Here is a 17927-nt window from a genome sequence, read left to right on the forward strand (position 1 = left end):
TGGCCGCAAGCAGAGCCAATAACCTGGATGATCTAGCTTCTCCTGCAGTCTCCTCCCTCCCCGGGTTTATCCCAGGGCCAGAAGGAGGCTCTCCCTCCGGGAGCTCCCAGGGCAGCCCTTAGAGGGGGAGGGGGAGGGGAGGGCAGTCCGCCTGCCAGCGCTCGTCCTCACCCTGAACCTGGCCCTCCCCTGCAGCTTGGGGAAGACTCTGACTACGATAAGCTGAGCGACATGGTGAAGTACCTCGACCTGGAGCTCCACTTTGGCACCCAGAAACCTGCAAGTGAGTGGCCTGAGGGCCCTGGGGGAACCCAGATACCAGGTCCTCTGCGGTGTCCCAGGGCTTGGGTCCCCGAGGTCTGCATGGACTGCCCTTGACTTACCGTGTTCCTGAGTTATTTAACTTCTTAGAGCCTCGGTTTTCCCACCCCAAAATGGAGCTAATACTAGCTGGCATTGGCTGCACGCTTGCCAAATGCCAGAGATCCTTGTTTCTCAGTCAGTCCATGACAGCCCTATAAAGCGGGCACTGTGAGTGTCCAGCCTCCTGCAGAGGAAGCACAGAGAGGCTAGGCAATTTGCTCAGTCACACGACCAGAATAAGGTGGACGGAATAAAGCAGATACCCTTCCAGTCTCTCCCCTTGACCCTTTCTGAGTATCTCTCTGTGGTTGTTGGGGGGCGGTGCCCAGGCAGCCAGGGATAGATGGAGGAGAAAGGCCATTGTCCATCCAGAAAACTTCTTCGGGGTCCAGAGGTGGTTGGTTCTCCTTTCGGGGCAGCTCAGAGAAGAGAGGACAGGGACGGACACACGCACACGCCGCACACAGTGTGGGAGCCTGGACCCCAGACTCCATGAGTAGGAGGCTGAGGAGTGAGGGGAGTTTGGACACCTGGAGCTGACTCAGTCGCGTCCATGGGCAGGGGGCCCTGGCCACACACCCCTCCTAGGCCAGCACCACAGCCATAGCCTAGCCTCCCCTCATTAAACCATCAGTTTTCCTTCCAGAGCCGGTGCCCGGGCCTGAACCCTTCAGGAAGAAGGAGGTTGTGGAGATCCTTTCCCACAAGAAGGCCTACAACACCTGTGAGGGGCTGGGGATGTCCAGGGGTTGTGGGGGGCAGGACGCGACCCTTCCTGTGGGTGGCAGAGCCTCGGATCCACCCTGGTGGTTGATGGCGATTAGGCCTTGGGAACCTCCAACACCCAGCCAGGCCAGGCCCACGTGCAGGGCTTGGCTCCACCCCCAGTCCCAGCCCTCGTGCTGTAATTGGCTCCGCAGTTCTGGCCCCGCCTCCGGCCGCATCCTCTATTCACCCCCTCTCAGGACTCCTCCTAGTTCCCCGGCCCCGCCTCCGCAGGCCCCACTCCGTTCTAGGTCTGTGGCTTCCAGAACCTTTCCCTCGCCCTTTAATTGGCCGCAGGGAGGACCCTCTCCACCTCCGGGCTGGCTCCTGCCCCGCCCCGGTTCCTTGCCACCCCAGGCCGCGTCTCCACCCTACGGTAGCCAGGCTGGACCTCGAAGCCACGCCCCCTCTCCGCCCGGGCCCCGCCCCGGCTCACCCTCGCCACCCCCCACCCCCCCGCAGCCATCCTGCTGGCGCATCTGAAGCTGAGCCCCGCGGAGCTGCGGCAGGTGCTCATGAGCATGGAGCCCCGGCGCCTGGAGCCCGCGCACTTGGCGCAGCTGCTGCTCTTCGCGCCCGACGCCGACGAAGAGCAACGCTACCAGGCCTTCCGCGAGGCGCCCGGCCGCCTCAGCGAGCCGGACCAGTTCGTCCTGCAGGTGCTGCGGCCGTGACCCCTGCGCGGGGTCGGGGACCGCTGACCCCCGGCCTCGGCCTCCTCTTTCAGGCTCTCGCTTCGTGCGTGGGTCTAGCTCTCCTCCCGCCACCGCGCTCACACCTGAGTCCCGGTTTTACACCTTTAACGGCCGATTCTCACTCGAGGTCCGAGGTAGACAGGATGAGGGTGCCCCCTAGAGGTTGTGCTTCTTTTTCCTGAGGGAATACCGGGCAGCCCACTGACCCCTACCCGCGGCTGCCCTGGGGCAGTGGGTCTCCCGGCGGGATGGGTGAATCCCGGCTCTGCCTTTGTGGCAGATGCTCTCGGTTCCCGAATACAAGACCCGCCTGCGCAGCCTCCACTTCCAGGCCACCCTGCAGGAGAAGACGGAAGAGATCCGGGGCAGCCTGGAATGCTTGCGGCAGGCCTCCCTCGAGCTCAAGAACAGCCGGAAGCTCGCCAAGATCCTGGAGGTCAGGGCCACTCTACCTGCCCCTCTGTCCCCTGGGGCTTCCAGCCTGGAAGCCCATCCTGAGAGTGGGGTAGGACCTGGAAGGGACCTGTCCACTTTTCTCTCCACAGTTTGTGTTGGCCATGGGCAACTATCTCAACGATGGGCAGCCCAAAACCAACAAGACCACGGGCTTCAAGATCAACTTCCTGACGGAGGTGAGGGGGCCAGTGGGGCAGTAATCGGTTCCTTTGTTCCACCACTGAGGCCCTTCCCCCAGGAGGAAGAGCTGGCTGCCCGCAGACCAGGATATAACAGAAGCAAAGTGTGGGTATTGAGGGGTTAGGGGGGCAAGATGACTTCTCCAAGCCAAGCCTCAAGATCTGGGAACATGGAGTGGTGGGGGAGGGGGAGGGCAGGCAGGGGAGGCTCCAGCAGGAAGGGGAGAGTCCCAGCTGCTAGGTACCTTCTGTGCCCTCAGCACCAGCACTACTGTCAGGCCAGTCCTACCCCAGGAAGGTCTGGGATCAGAGAAAGCCCAGCTCAAATACGCGGCCTTCCCCCAGTGTTTCTGGGACTTTTCCTTGGGACACCTTTGGTCGCTTTTAAAAGGAAGAATAACTCCAACTGTCAATATGAGTGGTTTAGGATGTCTGAGGCTCAGATGGGCCACAGGTGGTTCCAGAAAACCACAAAAGGGAAGCTCTGTGGGTGATGCTCCCCTCTGGGGTTAGAGAATCGGGGCTCTATCTGCTGACTAGGGTAAACTCACAAGGACGGAAAAACCCCGAGGCCCCCCCTAGCCGGGGGCTGGGAGCTTGGTTCCTGAGGTCTCAAGGGTCTGAGCCAGGGGTCGGGCCTGTGGCATCCCAGCAGAGAAGAGCTTCAAAGGAAGGAATGCTAGCCCTTGGTTCATGCGCTTTGGAGCTGGAGAGTGTCGGGGGTGGGGATTGACCCCACGGCCCAGGGGAAGCCGGCCTGAGGGTACCTGAGCCTGTGTGACCTGCCGTGTGATGGGGTCCTTGAGGAGGGTGTGTGTCGGCCTTGCAGCTGAACTCCACCAAGACAGTGGACGGGAAGTCCACCTTCCTGCACATCCTTGCCAAATCGCTGAGCCAGCACTTCCCCGAACTCCTGGGCTTTGCTCAGGACCTGCCCACCGTGCCCCTGGCTGCCAAAGGTAGGCTGGGTGGACGGGTGGGGGGCAGAGGCACCGCCATCCCGGCTGCGAAGGCAGCCCCATGAGGCGCTGTCACCGTCCCTACAGTGAACCAGCGGGCCCTGACCAGTGACCTGGCGGACCTCCATGGCACCATCGGTGAGATACAGGCCGCCTGCCAGAGCATGTCCCCCTCCAGCGAGGACAAGTTTGCCGTGGTCATGGCGGTATCCTCCGGGCAGCCTGTCCCAGCACCACAGTGGACCCTGTGGTGGTCAGGGAGAGCTGGCTAGCGCTCTAGTGGCCAGTGCAGATCCCGCCGTGTCCCAGTGGAGATTCTGGGCAGAGGCTGCTGTGGGTCCAGAGGTTCTGGAAGAGGATCCATCTTGGGTCATTTAGAATCCAAGCACTTATGCCTAGTCTGTGCGCAGTGGAGAAGGAGGTTTTTGCTTGGTCTTTGCCCCATCTGTCCTCGGGGGCAGAAGAGCCGAGACTTAAATCACCAGATACAAGGAGAGGCCGGTCAGGCCTGGCCAGCCAAAGGCAGTCAGGAGAGGGCAGTATCCCCACGGAGCACAGAGTGACAAATGCTATAGAAAAGGGGAGAGGCCTGGAGAGTGACGAGGGGCTCCTCTGGGGAAGAGAGAGTGTCGGCATCTGAGCGGAGCTGGGTGAGAAGAGAGGCTGCCCTGCAGAGGAGCAAGTGAAAGGCCTGAGGCCGGGCTGTGACAGGTTCAGACCGGGCTTGGAGGGCAGTGGCTGGGTCCCGTGTGGGCAGAGGGCCTGGGGCAGACTGGAGTCGGGCAGACCGTCTTGGGTCACCGCCTGGGGACCTGGTGCAGGTTCCTTAACCGAGGCCCTCCAGTCCTTCCTGGAGACGGCCCAGCCGGTGCTGCGGGCGCTGGACGGGCTGCAGCACGAGGCCATGGAGGAGCTGGGCAAAGCGCTGGCCTTCTTTGGAGAGGACTCCAAAGCCACCACTTCCGAGGCCTTCTTCGGCATCTTTGCAGAGTTCATGAGCAAGTTCGAGGTGAGCCATGGTGGGAGCCCACACGGGCCCCCAGCTGAGGGCGGGGCTAGAGGTCAAGTGAGGGGGTCCTCGGTGAAGCCAGGGGTAGGAAAGGGGCCCCAGCGAGTGACATGTTCCCTGCCGTGGTCTCTGCCCTGGTGATTGAGGTGGGGAAGGGAGACAGGCCAGGAGGGGGTGGGGGCTCCCAGGACCACTGACCGAGCCCCTCCGCACGTGTTCCTCCCTCCCCAGCGAGCGCTCAGCGACCTGCAGGCTGGGGAGGGCATGCGCAGCTCGGGGATGGTTTCGCCCCTGGCCTGGTGACGGTGGTCCTCTGTGGCCTGAGCGCGGAGACGGACTCCGAAGGCTGCGCCCCAGAGGGTCGCCCAGGCCCAGAGCAGCCCGGATGCGGGAGAGGGGCCCAGCCATGCAGGCATCTCCAGCTACCTCAGCCGGCAAGCTTTGACCGCGATGGTGCGGGGATCTGCTGGGGTCCCCTTCTCGGGGCCAAGCCAGGGCCTCTGAGCATTGGGGGCATAGGGTGGGAGCCAATGCACCCACTCCCCGGAAGTGCGAACCACACGCCACCTAGCCCTTCCTGCGCCTTGCCCCTCCCCCCTCACACCCAGGAGCCCTTCGGACATCGGGGTCCCAGGGAGGGGGCTCTCCCACCAGTGGGTGGATTGCGATGTGACAGAGTGTGCCTGGCCCCCAGGAAGGATGTCCGAACCTTCCCTGAGCCGGCTGGGAGTGGGCCCAGGAGACACCCCCGGGACTCAAACCCACAGACCTCGGACCCTGGGGGAGGCAAACGCCCTTGAACATGCCACAGCGCTGGGCACGATAAGGCCGGGGGCGGGGGGTCTCTCACCCAGCTGGGTCCTCTGGGGGCTGTTTGGAAGAACACAGGAAGGCTGGAAGAAGAGACCCAAAGACGGGGACCTGGGGGGCGGGGCAGGGGGTGGGCCATCCCTTAGGCTGGGTCTTGGAAACTGGAAAAAACTTGTGTTTGCTGCGGCCCAGAAGCAAGGCAGGAGGAGAGAAGCTGGGCAGAGGTATAGGAAGGATCAAGAGGAACCCTCTATGCCCCATGGCAGAACTGAGGTTTTTATTCCAGCAGAAAAACTTAAACCCAGTTTAGAAGTGATCACTTAAAAGTGGGGAGTCTGGGGAGTTCCCGTCGTGGCTCAGTGGTTAACGAATCCGACTAGGAACGAAGAGGTTTTGGGTTCGATCCCTGGCCTTGCTCAGTGGGTTAAAAGATCTGGTGTTGCCGTGAGCTGTGGTGTAGGTTGCAGACGCGGCTCGGATCCCGCGTTGCTGTGGCTCTGGCGTAGGCCGGTGGCTACGGCTCCGATTCGACCCCTAGCCTGGGAACCTCCATATGCCATGGGAGCGGCCCAAGAAATGGCAACAAGACAAAAAAATAAATAAATAAATAAAAAAGTGGGGAGTCTGGGAGTTCCCGTCATGGCTCAGTGGTTAATGAATCCGACTAGGAACCATGAGGTTGTGGGTTCGATCCCTGGCCTTGCTCAGTGGGTTAAGGATCCTGAGTTTCTATGAGCTGTGGTGTAGGTTGCAGATATGGCTCAGATCCCGCGTCGCTGTGGCTCTGGCGTAGGCCAGTGGCTACAGCTCCGATTGGACCCCTAGCCTGGGAACCTCCATATGCCACGAGAGCAGCCCTAGAAATTGCAAAAAGACAAAAAAAAAAAAAAAGGTGGCGAGTCTGGGAGTGGGATGGGGGACATCAAGGCAGAGGGACCAGGGAGACGTTTAGGTGGTGGATGAGCAGGATTTGGTGGCTGGGGGCCAGGTTTGTCCCCCGTGTGGGTGGTGATGACTCCCCCGGAACAGAAAGTTTGAGCAGGGCAGGCTTAGGGCCAGTAACACAATCTGGGACACACTTGGGATCCCGGAATCAGTTTTACACGTGTCTGGAGCCCCTGGTGAGGGTAGGGGAGAGATGAGTGAGTCACCTGGATACGGAGCAGGGGGGGCGCTGGGGGCGTCCCGCCTCTTGGTTTCATCCTTTTCCTTCTCCAGGTGACACATCCTGGGTTAGGTGGCTTCCAGTTGCCTCTTCCCTTCCCTTTCTTCCAGAGACATCTGCAGTGGGCTTTAGAGCCCATCTTTTGGGTTATTGTTCCAATAGGCAGAGTTGCTCCTGGACAGTATTTGGGACCCATTCCGTTCTCCCCAGTCTCCCACAAGCCCTCTTTAAGGCCATTTATGTTCTTAACGTTGTTCCCCACGCAGCCACCTTATAAAAATGTCCAGACCAATTTGTGTAATTCGGGTAGGGGAAATGTACCCAGATGTGGCTACTGGTGGCCATTCCTCCTTGCAGCTCAAACTGGATAATTTCCATAAGTTCCCAGGAACTTGAAGCTTTTGTCTACGAGAAACGTGTCAGAAGGTCCATTAAAATCCCCATGTGAGGAGTTCCCTGGTGGCCTAGCAGCTAAGGGCTTGGCCTTGTCACTGCCGTGGCTCGAGTTACTGTTGTGGCTCGGGTCGGATCCCTGGCCCAGGAACTTGCACATGCCACGGGTGTGACCAAAAAAAAATCCTATGTGAGCTCTGTAGAGATTATAGACTCCACCAGCTGTGAACAGGCGTGACCCCACCCCTGCCCCAGCCCCAGGTGGCCCGTATAGCATCTTCCCACAAATTAGAAACACACTCTCTCCAGAAAGATCCAGCTCCACACCAGGGGACCCAGGCTGGCAAGCCAGTCTCTAGCTGGGTTTTTTCCTTGTAATAGCCTTGTAACTGTTACCTATTGCTCACACAATGCTATGTAACAAACTGTCCCCAAACTCAGTGACTTAAAATGGCAGCCGTTACCGCTCTTGAGTCCTTGGGTCACGTGGGCCGTTGTGATCTGAGCCGGGCTCAGTGGATTCACCCATGGGGTCTGCAGTCGCCTGTGGGTCCGCTGGGCAGCTTTGCTCATCGGGCAGGGCTCTCTCACATCTTGGCCTTGGCGGGACAGTTGGGATGGCTTCCTGCAGCCTCTTATCCTCCAGCCAAAGAGCAGGGGCCCAAGAGAACAAGCAAAGGGTCGAAAAAGCCCTGGAAGTCTAACCTCAGAATCGTCGCACCATGTCTTCTGCCACATTTTGTTGTCCAAGCAAGTGACAAGGCCAGCTCAGATTCTTGGGGAAGGGAAAAGACACCCCTGGGTTTTTTTTGGTGGTGGTGGTGGTTTTTTTTGTTGTTGTTGTTTTTTGTTTTTTTTTTTACTTTGCCCTCAGTCTGTGGACGTTCCTGGGCCAGGGATTGAATCCACGCCACAGCAGTGACCCGAGCCCCTCTGATGATGACACTGGATCCTTAACCCGCTGTGCCACAATGGGAACTCCCTAGGCTCCCTTCTTGATGAGAAATGCTTTAAAACCACACGGCAGAGGGTGTGGGTTCAGGGCTGGGTAGAGAGTCAGGGCCATTTTTGCCATCAGTCTGCCACATGCTTCCTTGGCCAGACACCTTGGTGCCCATCCCAGCCTCCTTAAAATCCTCAGTGTCCCCAGTCCTCCCTGGACCCAGCACAGCTCTGATTTCCCATCCTCATCTGTCCCTCAGGTACCATGCTTTTCCTTCTCTCTTTCCCAGTCACCCTGAGTGACCTGACTCCTGTCCAGATATACTCAGTCCAGGGACAGAAGTGGTCTCTGCCTGCACCTGCTTAGCAGCCAGTCTCCTTTCTGCTGGGGAAAGTTCCCTGCTTTTTCCTTTGGGAAATAATCCCTCCCCTGCCCCCAGTCCTTGGAGTGGTGCTGATTGGCTAAGAACGGTTTTATGACTGACTGGGTGGCTCAGAGTCAATTCAAGGCTTGAGTTAGAACTGTTTGGAAAAGGAGGTTCCTTGCTTCTGAATGAATTGTTGGGTGTAGAGAGGTTGGAATCCTGGAGGCAGCTGCCAGGACTGCCACAAGGAGGGCACCTGCCTGGGTGTAAAACCAGTACAGAAGAAAAGGAGAGCCCACTCCAGACATCTCTTTGTCCCCTGGATCCAACTGTGCCTGAAGCAGAATCCGGACTTCTCATTTTCCAAGCCAACACATTCCCCGACCATTTGTAAATTTTTGAATGGTTTGAATGGGTTTCTGTCGCTTGCAACACTAAGAGGGTTGACTAATACACCCATCAACAGATATGCTGTGGATGTTCAGTCTTTTGACCTCAGTGCATTCTCTTCATCCATAAATGCATTCGCCCGTGCTTTTTGACTGCCTCCCTTGTACCAGGCATGATGCTGAGTGCAGATGTCCCGTGGGTCAGCCGCTTCGAGTTTGGTTTCCTCGGGTTATGTTTCATGCAGGTTCTACACCCAAGCCACACGGAGCCCTATATGTGAGCCCATGGTGCGCCGTACCTGCCCCCAATCCCTCCCCAAATAAGGTGTGAATATAAGCAAGAATGTATTTCTCTCTCAATAACACTAACAGAACAGGAGTTCCCACTGTGGTTCAGTGGGTTAAGAACCCAACTAGTATTCATGAGGACTTGGGTTCAGTCCCTGGCCTTGCTCAGTGGGTTAAGGATCCAGCATTGCCACACACTGTGGTGTAGGTCGCAGATACAGCTCAGCTCTGCCGTTGCTGTGGCTGTGGTGGAGGCCCACAGCAGCAGCTCCGATTCAGCCCCCAGCCTGGGAACCTCCGTATGCCACAGGTGTGGCTATAAAAACAAACAAACAGGGAGTTCCCGTCGTGGCGCAGTGGTTAACGAATCCGACTAGGAACCATGAGGTTGCGGGTTCGGTCCCTGCCCTTGCTCAGTGAGTTAACAATCCCACATTGCCATGAGCTGTGGTGTAGGTTGCAGACGCGGCTCGGATCCCGCGTTGCTGTGGCTCTGGCGTAGGCCGGTGGCTGCAGCTCCGATTGGACCCCTAGCCTGGGAACCTCCATATGCCGCGGGAGCAGCCCAAGAAATAGCTACAAACAAACAAAAAACCCCAAACTCCAAAACTAGCAAAATAGCATAGCGCAGTTTCACACCATCTTCCCTCGGAACATCGGTTAATGTTTATTAGGTCACGTGCTACAAGTTTTTACCTGTTTCGTTTCATTTTACTTTCCCAGTGACCCTCCGAGGTGGGTTTTGTTACCTCCTTTTTACAAATAAAATTTCTGAAACTCAGGAAGGTTATGTGACTTGCTGGATGGAAAATTAACCCTGTCTAAATCCAGAGTCCATCCATCCTCTGAGCGGAAATATCGTCTTTGTTTTGCTTACCATGTTGAAAACAACAGCAACAACCTATCAGCATTCCAAGGGCCGAGGATGCTGGTGACTTCAACATAATGAAAGTCCTTCCTTAAGGAATCCGACTAGGAACCATGAGGCTGCAGGTTCAATCCCTGGCCTCGCTCAGTGGGTTCAGGATCCAGCGATGCCGTGAGCCGTGGTGTAAGTCACAGACGCGGCTTGGATCCTGCGTTGCTGTGGCTGTGGTGTAGGCTGGCAGCTGCAGCTGCAATTTGACCCCTAGCTGGGAACCTCCATATGCCTCGGATGCAGCCCTGAAAAGACAAAAGAAAAAAAAAACTGCAGCTGCAATTTGACCCCTAGCTGGGAACCTCCATATGCCGCGGATGCAGCCCTGTTTTTCCCTCTGCTAATCTGCTCAGGCTACCATAACAAAATACCATAGACTGAGTGGCTTAAACAACAGAAATTGATTCCCTCACAGCCCTGAAGGCTGGAAGTCCAAGGTCGATGTGTCAGCAGATTGAGTTTCTCCCAAGGCTGCTCCTCTTGGCTTGCGGATGGCCACCTTCTCATCATATCCTCACGTGGCCTTTTCTCCTTGCATGGCCGGTGCCTCTTCTAATGACACCAGTCCCGCTGGATGAGAGTCCCATCCTTATGACGTCGTTAAACCTTAAAGACCCTGTCTCCAAATGCAGTCGCCTTCTGAGGTATTGGGGGCTGGGATTTCCACGTATGGTTTGGGGAGGGGACGCAATTAAACCCATGTCACCTCCTTCTCGGTGCCAAGGATACAAGAGTGCTAGTTCCAAGGAGGCCTCCGAGATCTTCAGATTCAGCTGATGGTCCAGAGAGAGCTCTCAGTCAAGCAGGATTTTCTCACCCCCACGTCTGGGAACTTCTGTGTACCTGCCCTCATCTTCATTGCATGGCGTTCACCATGCCCTCAGCTTCAATTCAGAGCTAGTTCTCTCTGCCATATTCCCACCTGCAAAGCACCCAGGGGTCCCAGTGCATCAGGGACCACAAACCATTCTCCACTGGCTCCTTCTTCTTCACCAATAAACATCCCTCTAGCTGCAGCCCTCTAAGAACAATCCAGACCCCTGGGTCTGGTGCCTTCTCCCTCCTTCAGACCCAATTTCTCAGAGCTGTTGTCTACACCCGCTGCCTCTGTGTCCTCACCATCCACTCACCTCTCAACACCCGACAGTCTGGCTTTTTCTGCCATCATTCCCTTGCACCTGCTATCCCCCAACAGGAAGCACTTGTCTTTATCTTCACTGACCTTTATTTAAGCAGCACTGGGCGCTGTTTGCCCTCCCTTGGCAAATTCTCACACACCCAGGCTTTAGTGAGCAGATGTCTCCTCGCTGATAACCCTGTCATCAGCCTGATTCCCATTGGCCCTGCCGTTTCTTGCCTTGGCACACAGCAAGGGTTCAATAATTGCCCATAAAGTCAAATAGAAATAACCTCAAGGGAGAGGCTACCTCGTTGCTCAAGAACCTGAGTGGCTCCTGTCTATACAACAGTTTGACCACGTGCAACCAAAGCCCGAAGATGAGGGTTGCAAACAAAAGGTGCAGAGAAGCCGGACAAGGAACGCAAACTTATGAAAGTGGGCGGTGTAAGAAAACAACACAAGGCCAGGGAGGACAGGTAACTGACACGGAGGGGCAGGGAGAGACGATGGAGGGGGGGCGGAGAGGTGATGCCTATTTGCAGGGGTCCCTTCACCCCCTCCAGCCAGTGGACCTCCCTGTGGAAAGGCATGCCTCCCGGTGCCTGATCTTCAGGCTCTCTCAAAGGAAGCTAGCTAGAAATCCAGAATTTTTTTTTTTTTTTCTGCTCCTGCAGTGGAGGTTCCCAGGCCAGGGCTCAAACCCAAGCCGCAGCACACACAACACTGGATCCTTAACCCACTGAGCCACCAGGGAACTCCCAAGAAAGATTTTTACTTCAGATATCCTAACGTTGCCTACCAATTCAATGCTTAAAGGAAGATGGTCAATTATAAGCCAAATAAAACATTTCTGTGAGCCAGAGGGAGCCCAGCTGTGAGTTGGCAATCTCTGAAATTAAACATCTTCATACTACCCAGGGGTACAATGAGGTTCCCCTAAAAAGGGACTCGACTCACTTTTAACTGTTAGCAGGGGAGCTGTGTTTGAGGTCAGCTGGCAATTCTGGTTTCTGGATGGAAAGATGCTGATTATCTTAGTTTGAAGATGTCCTTTGTTTTAGGGAATTCATCCAGATGATGCGGCGTTTAGTCACAGGAAGGCAGGACCCACGCAGTGTTCTGGAAGGGACCTGACAGGTTGCCATGAAACCAAGTTCAATTGCACAGATCAGGGGCTTAAGTGTCTGTTTGGTTGTGCAAATTAGCGGAATCTTTCTCTTGATAGTGCCCTAAAAGGTAGGGAAAATATTTTCTCTCAGGAGATTTTGACTGGATTCTGACATTCTCGGCATCGAATAAAAGCAGGGATTCCGTGTTCTTAGACCATGTGGGGTTAGTGGGGGGGCGGTTTCCACAAAAGGAAATGGGTGACCTCGTAAACGGGGCATCTAGGACCTGGAAGGACTGGAGACTACGGAAGGGGAGCGCCCTCTATGGTGGAGCTGGGGGTGCCCCCACTCTCGGGGGTGGGGCTGAGCTGAGCCCTGGGAGGAGTGGCCCTGACATGAGATGAGAACGTCCACCTGGAAGCCCTGTCCTCCGTGACCTTACTTGGCAGGTCTTGTGTCTGTGTCCCATTAGGAGGGAGTGGGTTCAGGGAGTGCAAACAGGAGTTCCTTTGTGGCTCAGTGGGTTAAGGATCCAGCACTGGCAACTCTGATTGGACCCCTAGCCTGGGAACTTCCATATGCCGTGGGCATGGCCCTAAAAAAAAACGAAAATAAAATAAAAAAATAAAGTACAAATCTCTTAGGTATGGTGATGTCAGTATGCGCCAACATGTCATGACGTTTTAACAAAAACAACAAAAATAGCTCACAAAGCCTACTCTGCATATACCAATACAGACACACACATGCTATACCCTAAATGGAGGGAGAGATGAAAAGAAGACAATTTTTATGTTGTTGTTTTTTTTTAGGGCCACATCCATGGCATATTGGAAGTTCCAGGCTAGGGGTGGATTTGGAGCCGTAGCTGCCAGCCTACGCCACAGCCTCAGCAACGCTGGATCTGAGTCGCATCTGTGACCGACACCATAGCTCAGGGCAACACCAGATCCTTAACCCACTGAGCGAGGCCAGGAATCGAACCCAAGTCCTCATGGATCCTAGTCGGATTCACTAACCACTGCGCCATGACGGGAACTCCTCTGATAGAAGATCGTTTTTAAGCATCTACTTCTAAGAATAAAAAGTGATCCTGGAGTTCCCGTCGTGGCGCAGTGGTTAACGAATCCGACTAGGAACCATGAGGTTGCGGGTTCGGTCCCTGCCCTTGCTCAGTGGGTTAAGGATCTGGCGTTGCCGTGAGCTGTGGTGTAGGTTGCAGACGCGGCTCGGATCCCGCGTTGCTGTGGCTCTGGCGTAGGCCGGTGGCTACAGCTCTGATTCGACCCCTAGCCTGGGAACCTCCATATGCCGCGGGAGCGGCCCAAGAAATAGCAACAACAACAACAACAACAACAACAACAGCAACAACAACAAAAAAGACAAAAGACCAAAAAAAAAAAAAGTGATCCTGTGCTCTAAATCTTTTTCACTTACAGAAAAAAAAAAAAGAATAAGTGACAGAACCCCAATCATGTTGCTAAAATACACAGGTATGTGTTGTATGTAAATATTTATACATTTGGCAACATTTCACTATACAAATCAATTTCTTTTGCAATGGTCTGGTTTCCAATGAGTACCGCCAGATATTAAGAGTAGTCTCAGATTTTCACCCTTATCAGTTGTTAGAAGTATTCAAAATACAAAATACTTGCAGTTTTAGGGAGTTCCCATCGTGGCTCAGTGGTTAATGAACCCAACTAGTATCCATGAGGATGGGGGTTCGATCCTTGGCCTTGCTCAGTGGGTCAAAGATCTGATCTTGCCATGAGCTACTGTGTAGGTTGCAGACACCGGCTTGGATCTGGTGTTGCTATGGCTGTGGCATAAGCCAGCAGATGCAGCTCCGATTGGACTCCTAGCCTGGGAACTTCCATATGCCATGGGTGCGGCCCTAAAAAGACCAAAAAACAAAACAAAACAAAACAAAACAAAAAACCCTGCAGTTTTGGTAACTTACACTTCTGCTACCAAATGTGTAAGTTACCAAAATTCATTGAAAAACCAGGATTCGCCTTTCGTTATACTAAGTATCAAGTGATACTTCTGGGAAAAAAAAATGCTGTGTAAGTGGACACTAATAGTGCTGGTTTGGGAGCTGGATCACCAGTATGGGAGACATTTTTTTGTCAGTTTCTTTTCATGCTTTGTGGAAAACTCCATCCTGGGGAACAATCAGGCCCATTGTCCCTTAGTTGCAGAGCTTCTGTCTAATGAAAGGCTAGCAGCTGAGTTCTTGTGTTTTCCTGGGACTCCCAAAGTTTCTGCCCCAACAGAATTCTTATCTTCACTTCCTCTCAATTGTCATTTCTTCCAGATTCTCCTGTCTTCCATCTGGGATCATTTTCATTCTTCCTCAAGTATATTTTTACTTTAAATTGTTTTGTAGTGAGAGGGTCTGTTCATAAATGCTTTCAGTTTTATCATCTGAAAATATCTATTTAATTACGTTCTTGAATGAGAGTTTTGGTGGTTATACAGTTCTAGATTGCAGTTATGTTTTCTCATCAACTTGAAAGTATCATTCCATCGCTTTCTGGCTTCCATTTTTGATATGGAGAAGTCAGCAGTAAGTGTCATGATCATTCTGTTGTAAGAAGTTGGGCATATTGGCTTCCTGGGATTACCATAACAAATTACCACAAACTAGGTGGCTTAAAATAAAACAAGTGTATTCTCTTGCAGTTGGGAAGATCATAAGCCCACACTCAAGTCAGTAAGTTTGCCTCCCTTCTAGTCTCTGGGGGTTACCAGCCATCCCTGGCATTCCCTGGCTTGTCAATGCCCCCTCCATCCTCTGCTTTCCTGTAGTGCTGCCCCTGCCTGGTGGCATCTTCACATGATATGTGTATCTGTCTGTCTGTCTGTCTGCATCTGTGTTCTTTTATAAGGGCACCAGTCATTGGATTAGGATCCACTTTAATCCAGTATGCCCTCCCCTTAACTAATTAGGTGTACAAAGATCCTCTTTCCAAATAAAGTCACATTTTGAGCTTCCAAATGGACAGGAATTTGTGGTGGGGGAGGGGGCATTATTTGACCCAGGATAGTAGGTTACATCCCTACCATAAATATGTCGGTAGTACAGAAAGTATTTCTGTGGTTTATTTCAAAGTTTTCTCTCTGCTCTTGGCTTTCTTCTGTGTCTAGAAAGGGATTTCATTTTCTTTATCTCACTTGGAATTCACTAGGATTCTTTAATCTGAAAAGGGAGATATTTTTCAGTTGGAGAAAATTCGCATTCATGACCTTCTTGAATCTTGCTTCTCTCCCATTCTCTTCACTTTTTCCTTCTTCCTGAAACTCTGTTAGATCTTTTCCCTTTTTTCTTACTCTGGTCTCTGTTTCTTAACCTTCTCTTTCAAACTCTGTTGTTCAGCTTTTCTCTTTGCCTCATGGTGCCAAATTCTGTCTAATATCTCCACATCTAACTTCTAGTTCACTAATTTTTTTTTTTTTTTGGTCTTTTTAGGGCTGAACTCGTGGCATATGGAGGTTCTCAGGCTGGAGGTCGAATTGGAGCTGTAACTGCCAGCCTACACCACAGCCATGGCAACACCAGATCCGAGCCATGTCTGTGACCTACACCACAGCTCATGGCAATACCGGTTCCTGAACCCACTGAGGGAGGCCAGGGATCAAACCCACATCCTCTTGGGTACTAGTCAGGTTCATTAACTGCTGAGCACAACAGGAACTCCAAGCTCACTAATTTTTTATCTGTGTTGAATCTCTGTTCAGTTCACCTATTGCATTTCTGGTGTCAATGATTATGGTTTTCATTTATAAAAAATTCTATTTGGTTCTTTTAAAAATATGCCTGATCTTTTATTTTTTTTCTTTTTATGGTCACACTAGGTGGCATCTGGAGTTCCTGGGCTAGTGGTCCAATCAGAGTTGCAGTTGCAGGCCTATGCCACAGCCACAGCAACAACAGATCTGAGCCACCTCTATGACCTACACTGAAGCTTGCAGCAATGCCAGATCCTTAACCCACTGAGCCAGGCCAGAGATCACACCCACGTCCTCATGGATACTGGTCAGGTTCTTAACCCACTGAGCCATAATGGGAACTCCCCTGATCATTTTTGATAGTCTCTTTCTTGGCATTCCTGGTTAATTCCTGGAATTCTTAACCCAGCTGGTTAAGAAGCCAGCACTGTCACTGCTGTGGCATGGGTTCAATCCCTGGCCCAGGAACTGCCACATGCCGTAGGTATAGCCAAAAAGAGAGAGAGAGAGAGGCCAAGGGCATCGTGTGGTCTGGCTAAGGGGAGGTTGCCCTGGGAATGCATTCGATTTAGGTTTCGTGGGACACATCTACAGGGCCCGTAATCCTGTCTACATACAGTTATGTGACTGTTAGCTATTCTGGTGCACAAATGCTTCCAGGAGTACCTGTGACAACTCACCTGGGGCAAATGCAAGGCCAGAGGTCAGGTCATGACACAGACCCGTCCTACAATACCCTGCACTGGAGGTGTCAAAGGCTGAGCTCTTTGGAGGCAGACTTTGAGATAGAGCTGGTGGGAAGTTCCCGTGGAGATGAATCTGACTAGGGACCACAAGGTTGAGGGTTCGATCCCTGGCCTTGCTCAGTGGGTTAAGGACCCAGCTTTGCCGTGAGCTGTGGTGTAGGTCACAGATGCGGCTCAGATCTGGCATTGCTGTGGTTGTGGTGTAGGCCAGCAGCTGTAGCTCTGATTAGACCCCTAGCCTGGGAGCCTCCATAAGCCACAAGTGTGGCCCTAAAAAGAAAGAGAGAGAGAGAGAGCTGCAAAAGGTGTATTGGGCATAGATCCCTGGGAGAAAAAGGAGACCATGAACTTTAACACAGGTCTGATACAGCCTCAGCCTACCAGCTGCGAAGCTCTGAGCAAGGATTTTCTACTAGGTTGAGCTGAGTGGCAGAGCCTGGATGCTCAGTTGCTGCATACAGCTGCTCTGGGAAGGGCATGACCTGTGCTGAAGCAGCTCCTGGTGGCCGAGACAGACTCTGAAGTTACAGATTGCTGTAGCCTGACTGCACTCTGCTCAGATGACCACGTTGCCCATGGCTGCGCCCACCAGAAGCACCTCCTCCCAGGGGATCCTGCCGGTGGATCTCCATGTTTCACAGCCCATGCTGCCCACACACAGAGCTTTCTCCCTCTCTCGTATTTGGGGGGGGGTCCTGGTCCTCCAGGGTTTCTGTTGGTCTTTCTTCTCACTTTCATTAGAAGAGGGAAGTTGTAGCCAACAAATGGGGGGAGTTCCCTGGTAGCCTAGAGGTTAAGGACCTGGCATTGTCACTGCTGTGACCCAGGTCACTACTTCGTTCATTCCCTGGCCCAGGAACTGCTGCATGCTGCAGGCACTGCCAAACAAACAAACAACAAAACAAAAGAAGAAGAGGGGAGTTGTAAGATGAACTGTAGCCATGGTCACTGCATGGTCGCTGAAACCCTCAAGGCTTCAAGTGATACCCAGCCTCTCCCTTCCCCATTCTAGAGTCCCCTCACCTTTAGTGTTCACCTCTTCTGGCTTTGGTGGTTTACCTGCGGCATGACCCAGACCTTCATCTCCCAGGGGCATGCCCATTAATTTATGGCCATAACTGTGCATGGGAATATCAGCAGGTCCAGGCAGATCACCTGAACTTTATGGAGTAACAGCAGCCTTGCCTCCTGTTGACGTTCGCATCAGTTTCCCATCAAGACGGGGCCTCTCCTCCTTGTCAGTCCATCCCTACACACAAGAAGCCCAAGATACCCAGGCAGCAGCTGTGGCTTAACCATCCTATCAGACTCTTCTGTGTCTCTTGGTGCAAATGTCCCCTTTGGGGACCAGGACTCTAGCCCTGCGGAGCCCAGAGTTGCAGCAGCAGAAATGACGGGATGTCTCTTCCAGGATCAGGTTACAACCCGCCTTGGGCATCTTTCCCTTGCTTGCTTGCCTTCTTGCTCTAAGGGAAGCCAGGCTGCCCCAGCAGGAGCCGCTGTAGGAGGAGGCCCATGGG

The 17927-nt window shown here is 53.5% G+C and overlaps 1 protein-coding gene across 1 annotated transcript in view; it reads left to right on the forward strand.

Moving 5' to 3' along the window:
• The window catches only part of GRID2IP (Grid2 interacting protein), a 32540-nt gene extending 26679 nt beyond the window's left edge, over positions 1 to 5861 (forward strand). Inside the window, 9 exon segments of the mRNA XM_021086075.1 lie at positions 196 to 283; positions 1010 to 1087; positions 1591 to 1787; positions 2104 to 2259; positions 2369 to 2455; positions 3288 to 3417; positions 3505 to 3623; positions 4262 to 4426; positions 4658 to 5861. Coding sequence (XP_020941734.1) covers positions 196 to 283; positions 1010 to 1087; positions 1591 to 1787; positions 2104 to 2259; positions 2369 to 2455; positions 3288 to 3417; positions 3505 to 3623; positions 4262 to 4426; positions 4658 to 4729 — 1092 coding nt within the window. The 3' untranslated portion in view covers positions 4730 to 5861.

The sequence above is a fragment of the Sus scrofa genome, chromosome 3, assembly GCF_000003025.6.
Source record: "Sus scrofa isolate TJ Tabasco breed Duroc chromosome 3, Sscrofa11.1, whole genome shotgun sequence".
Classification (NCBI taxonomy): domain Eukaryota; kingdom Metazoa; phylum Chordata; class Mammalia; order Artiodactyla; family Suidae; genus Sus; species Sus scrofa.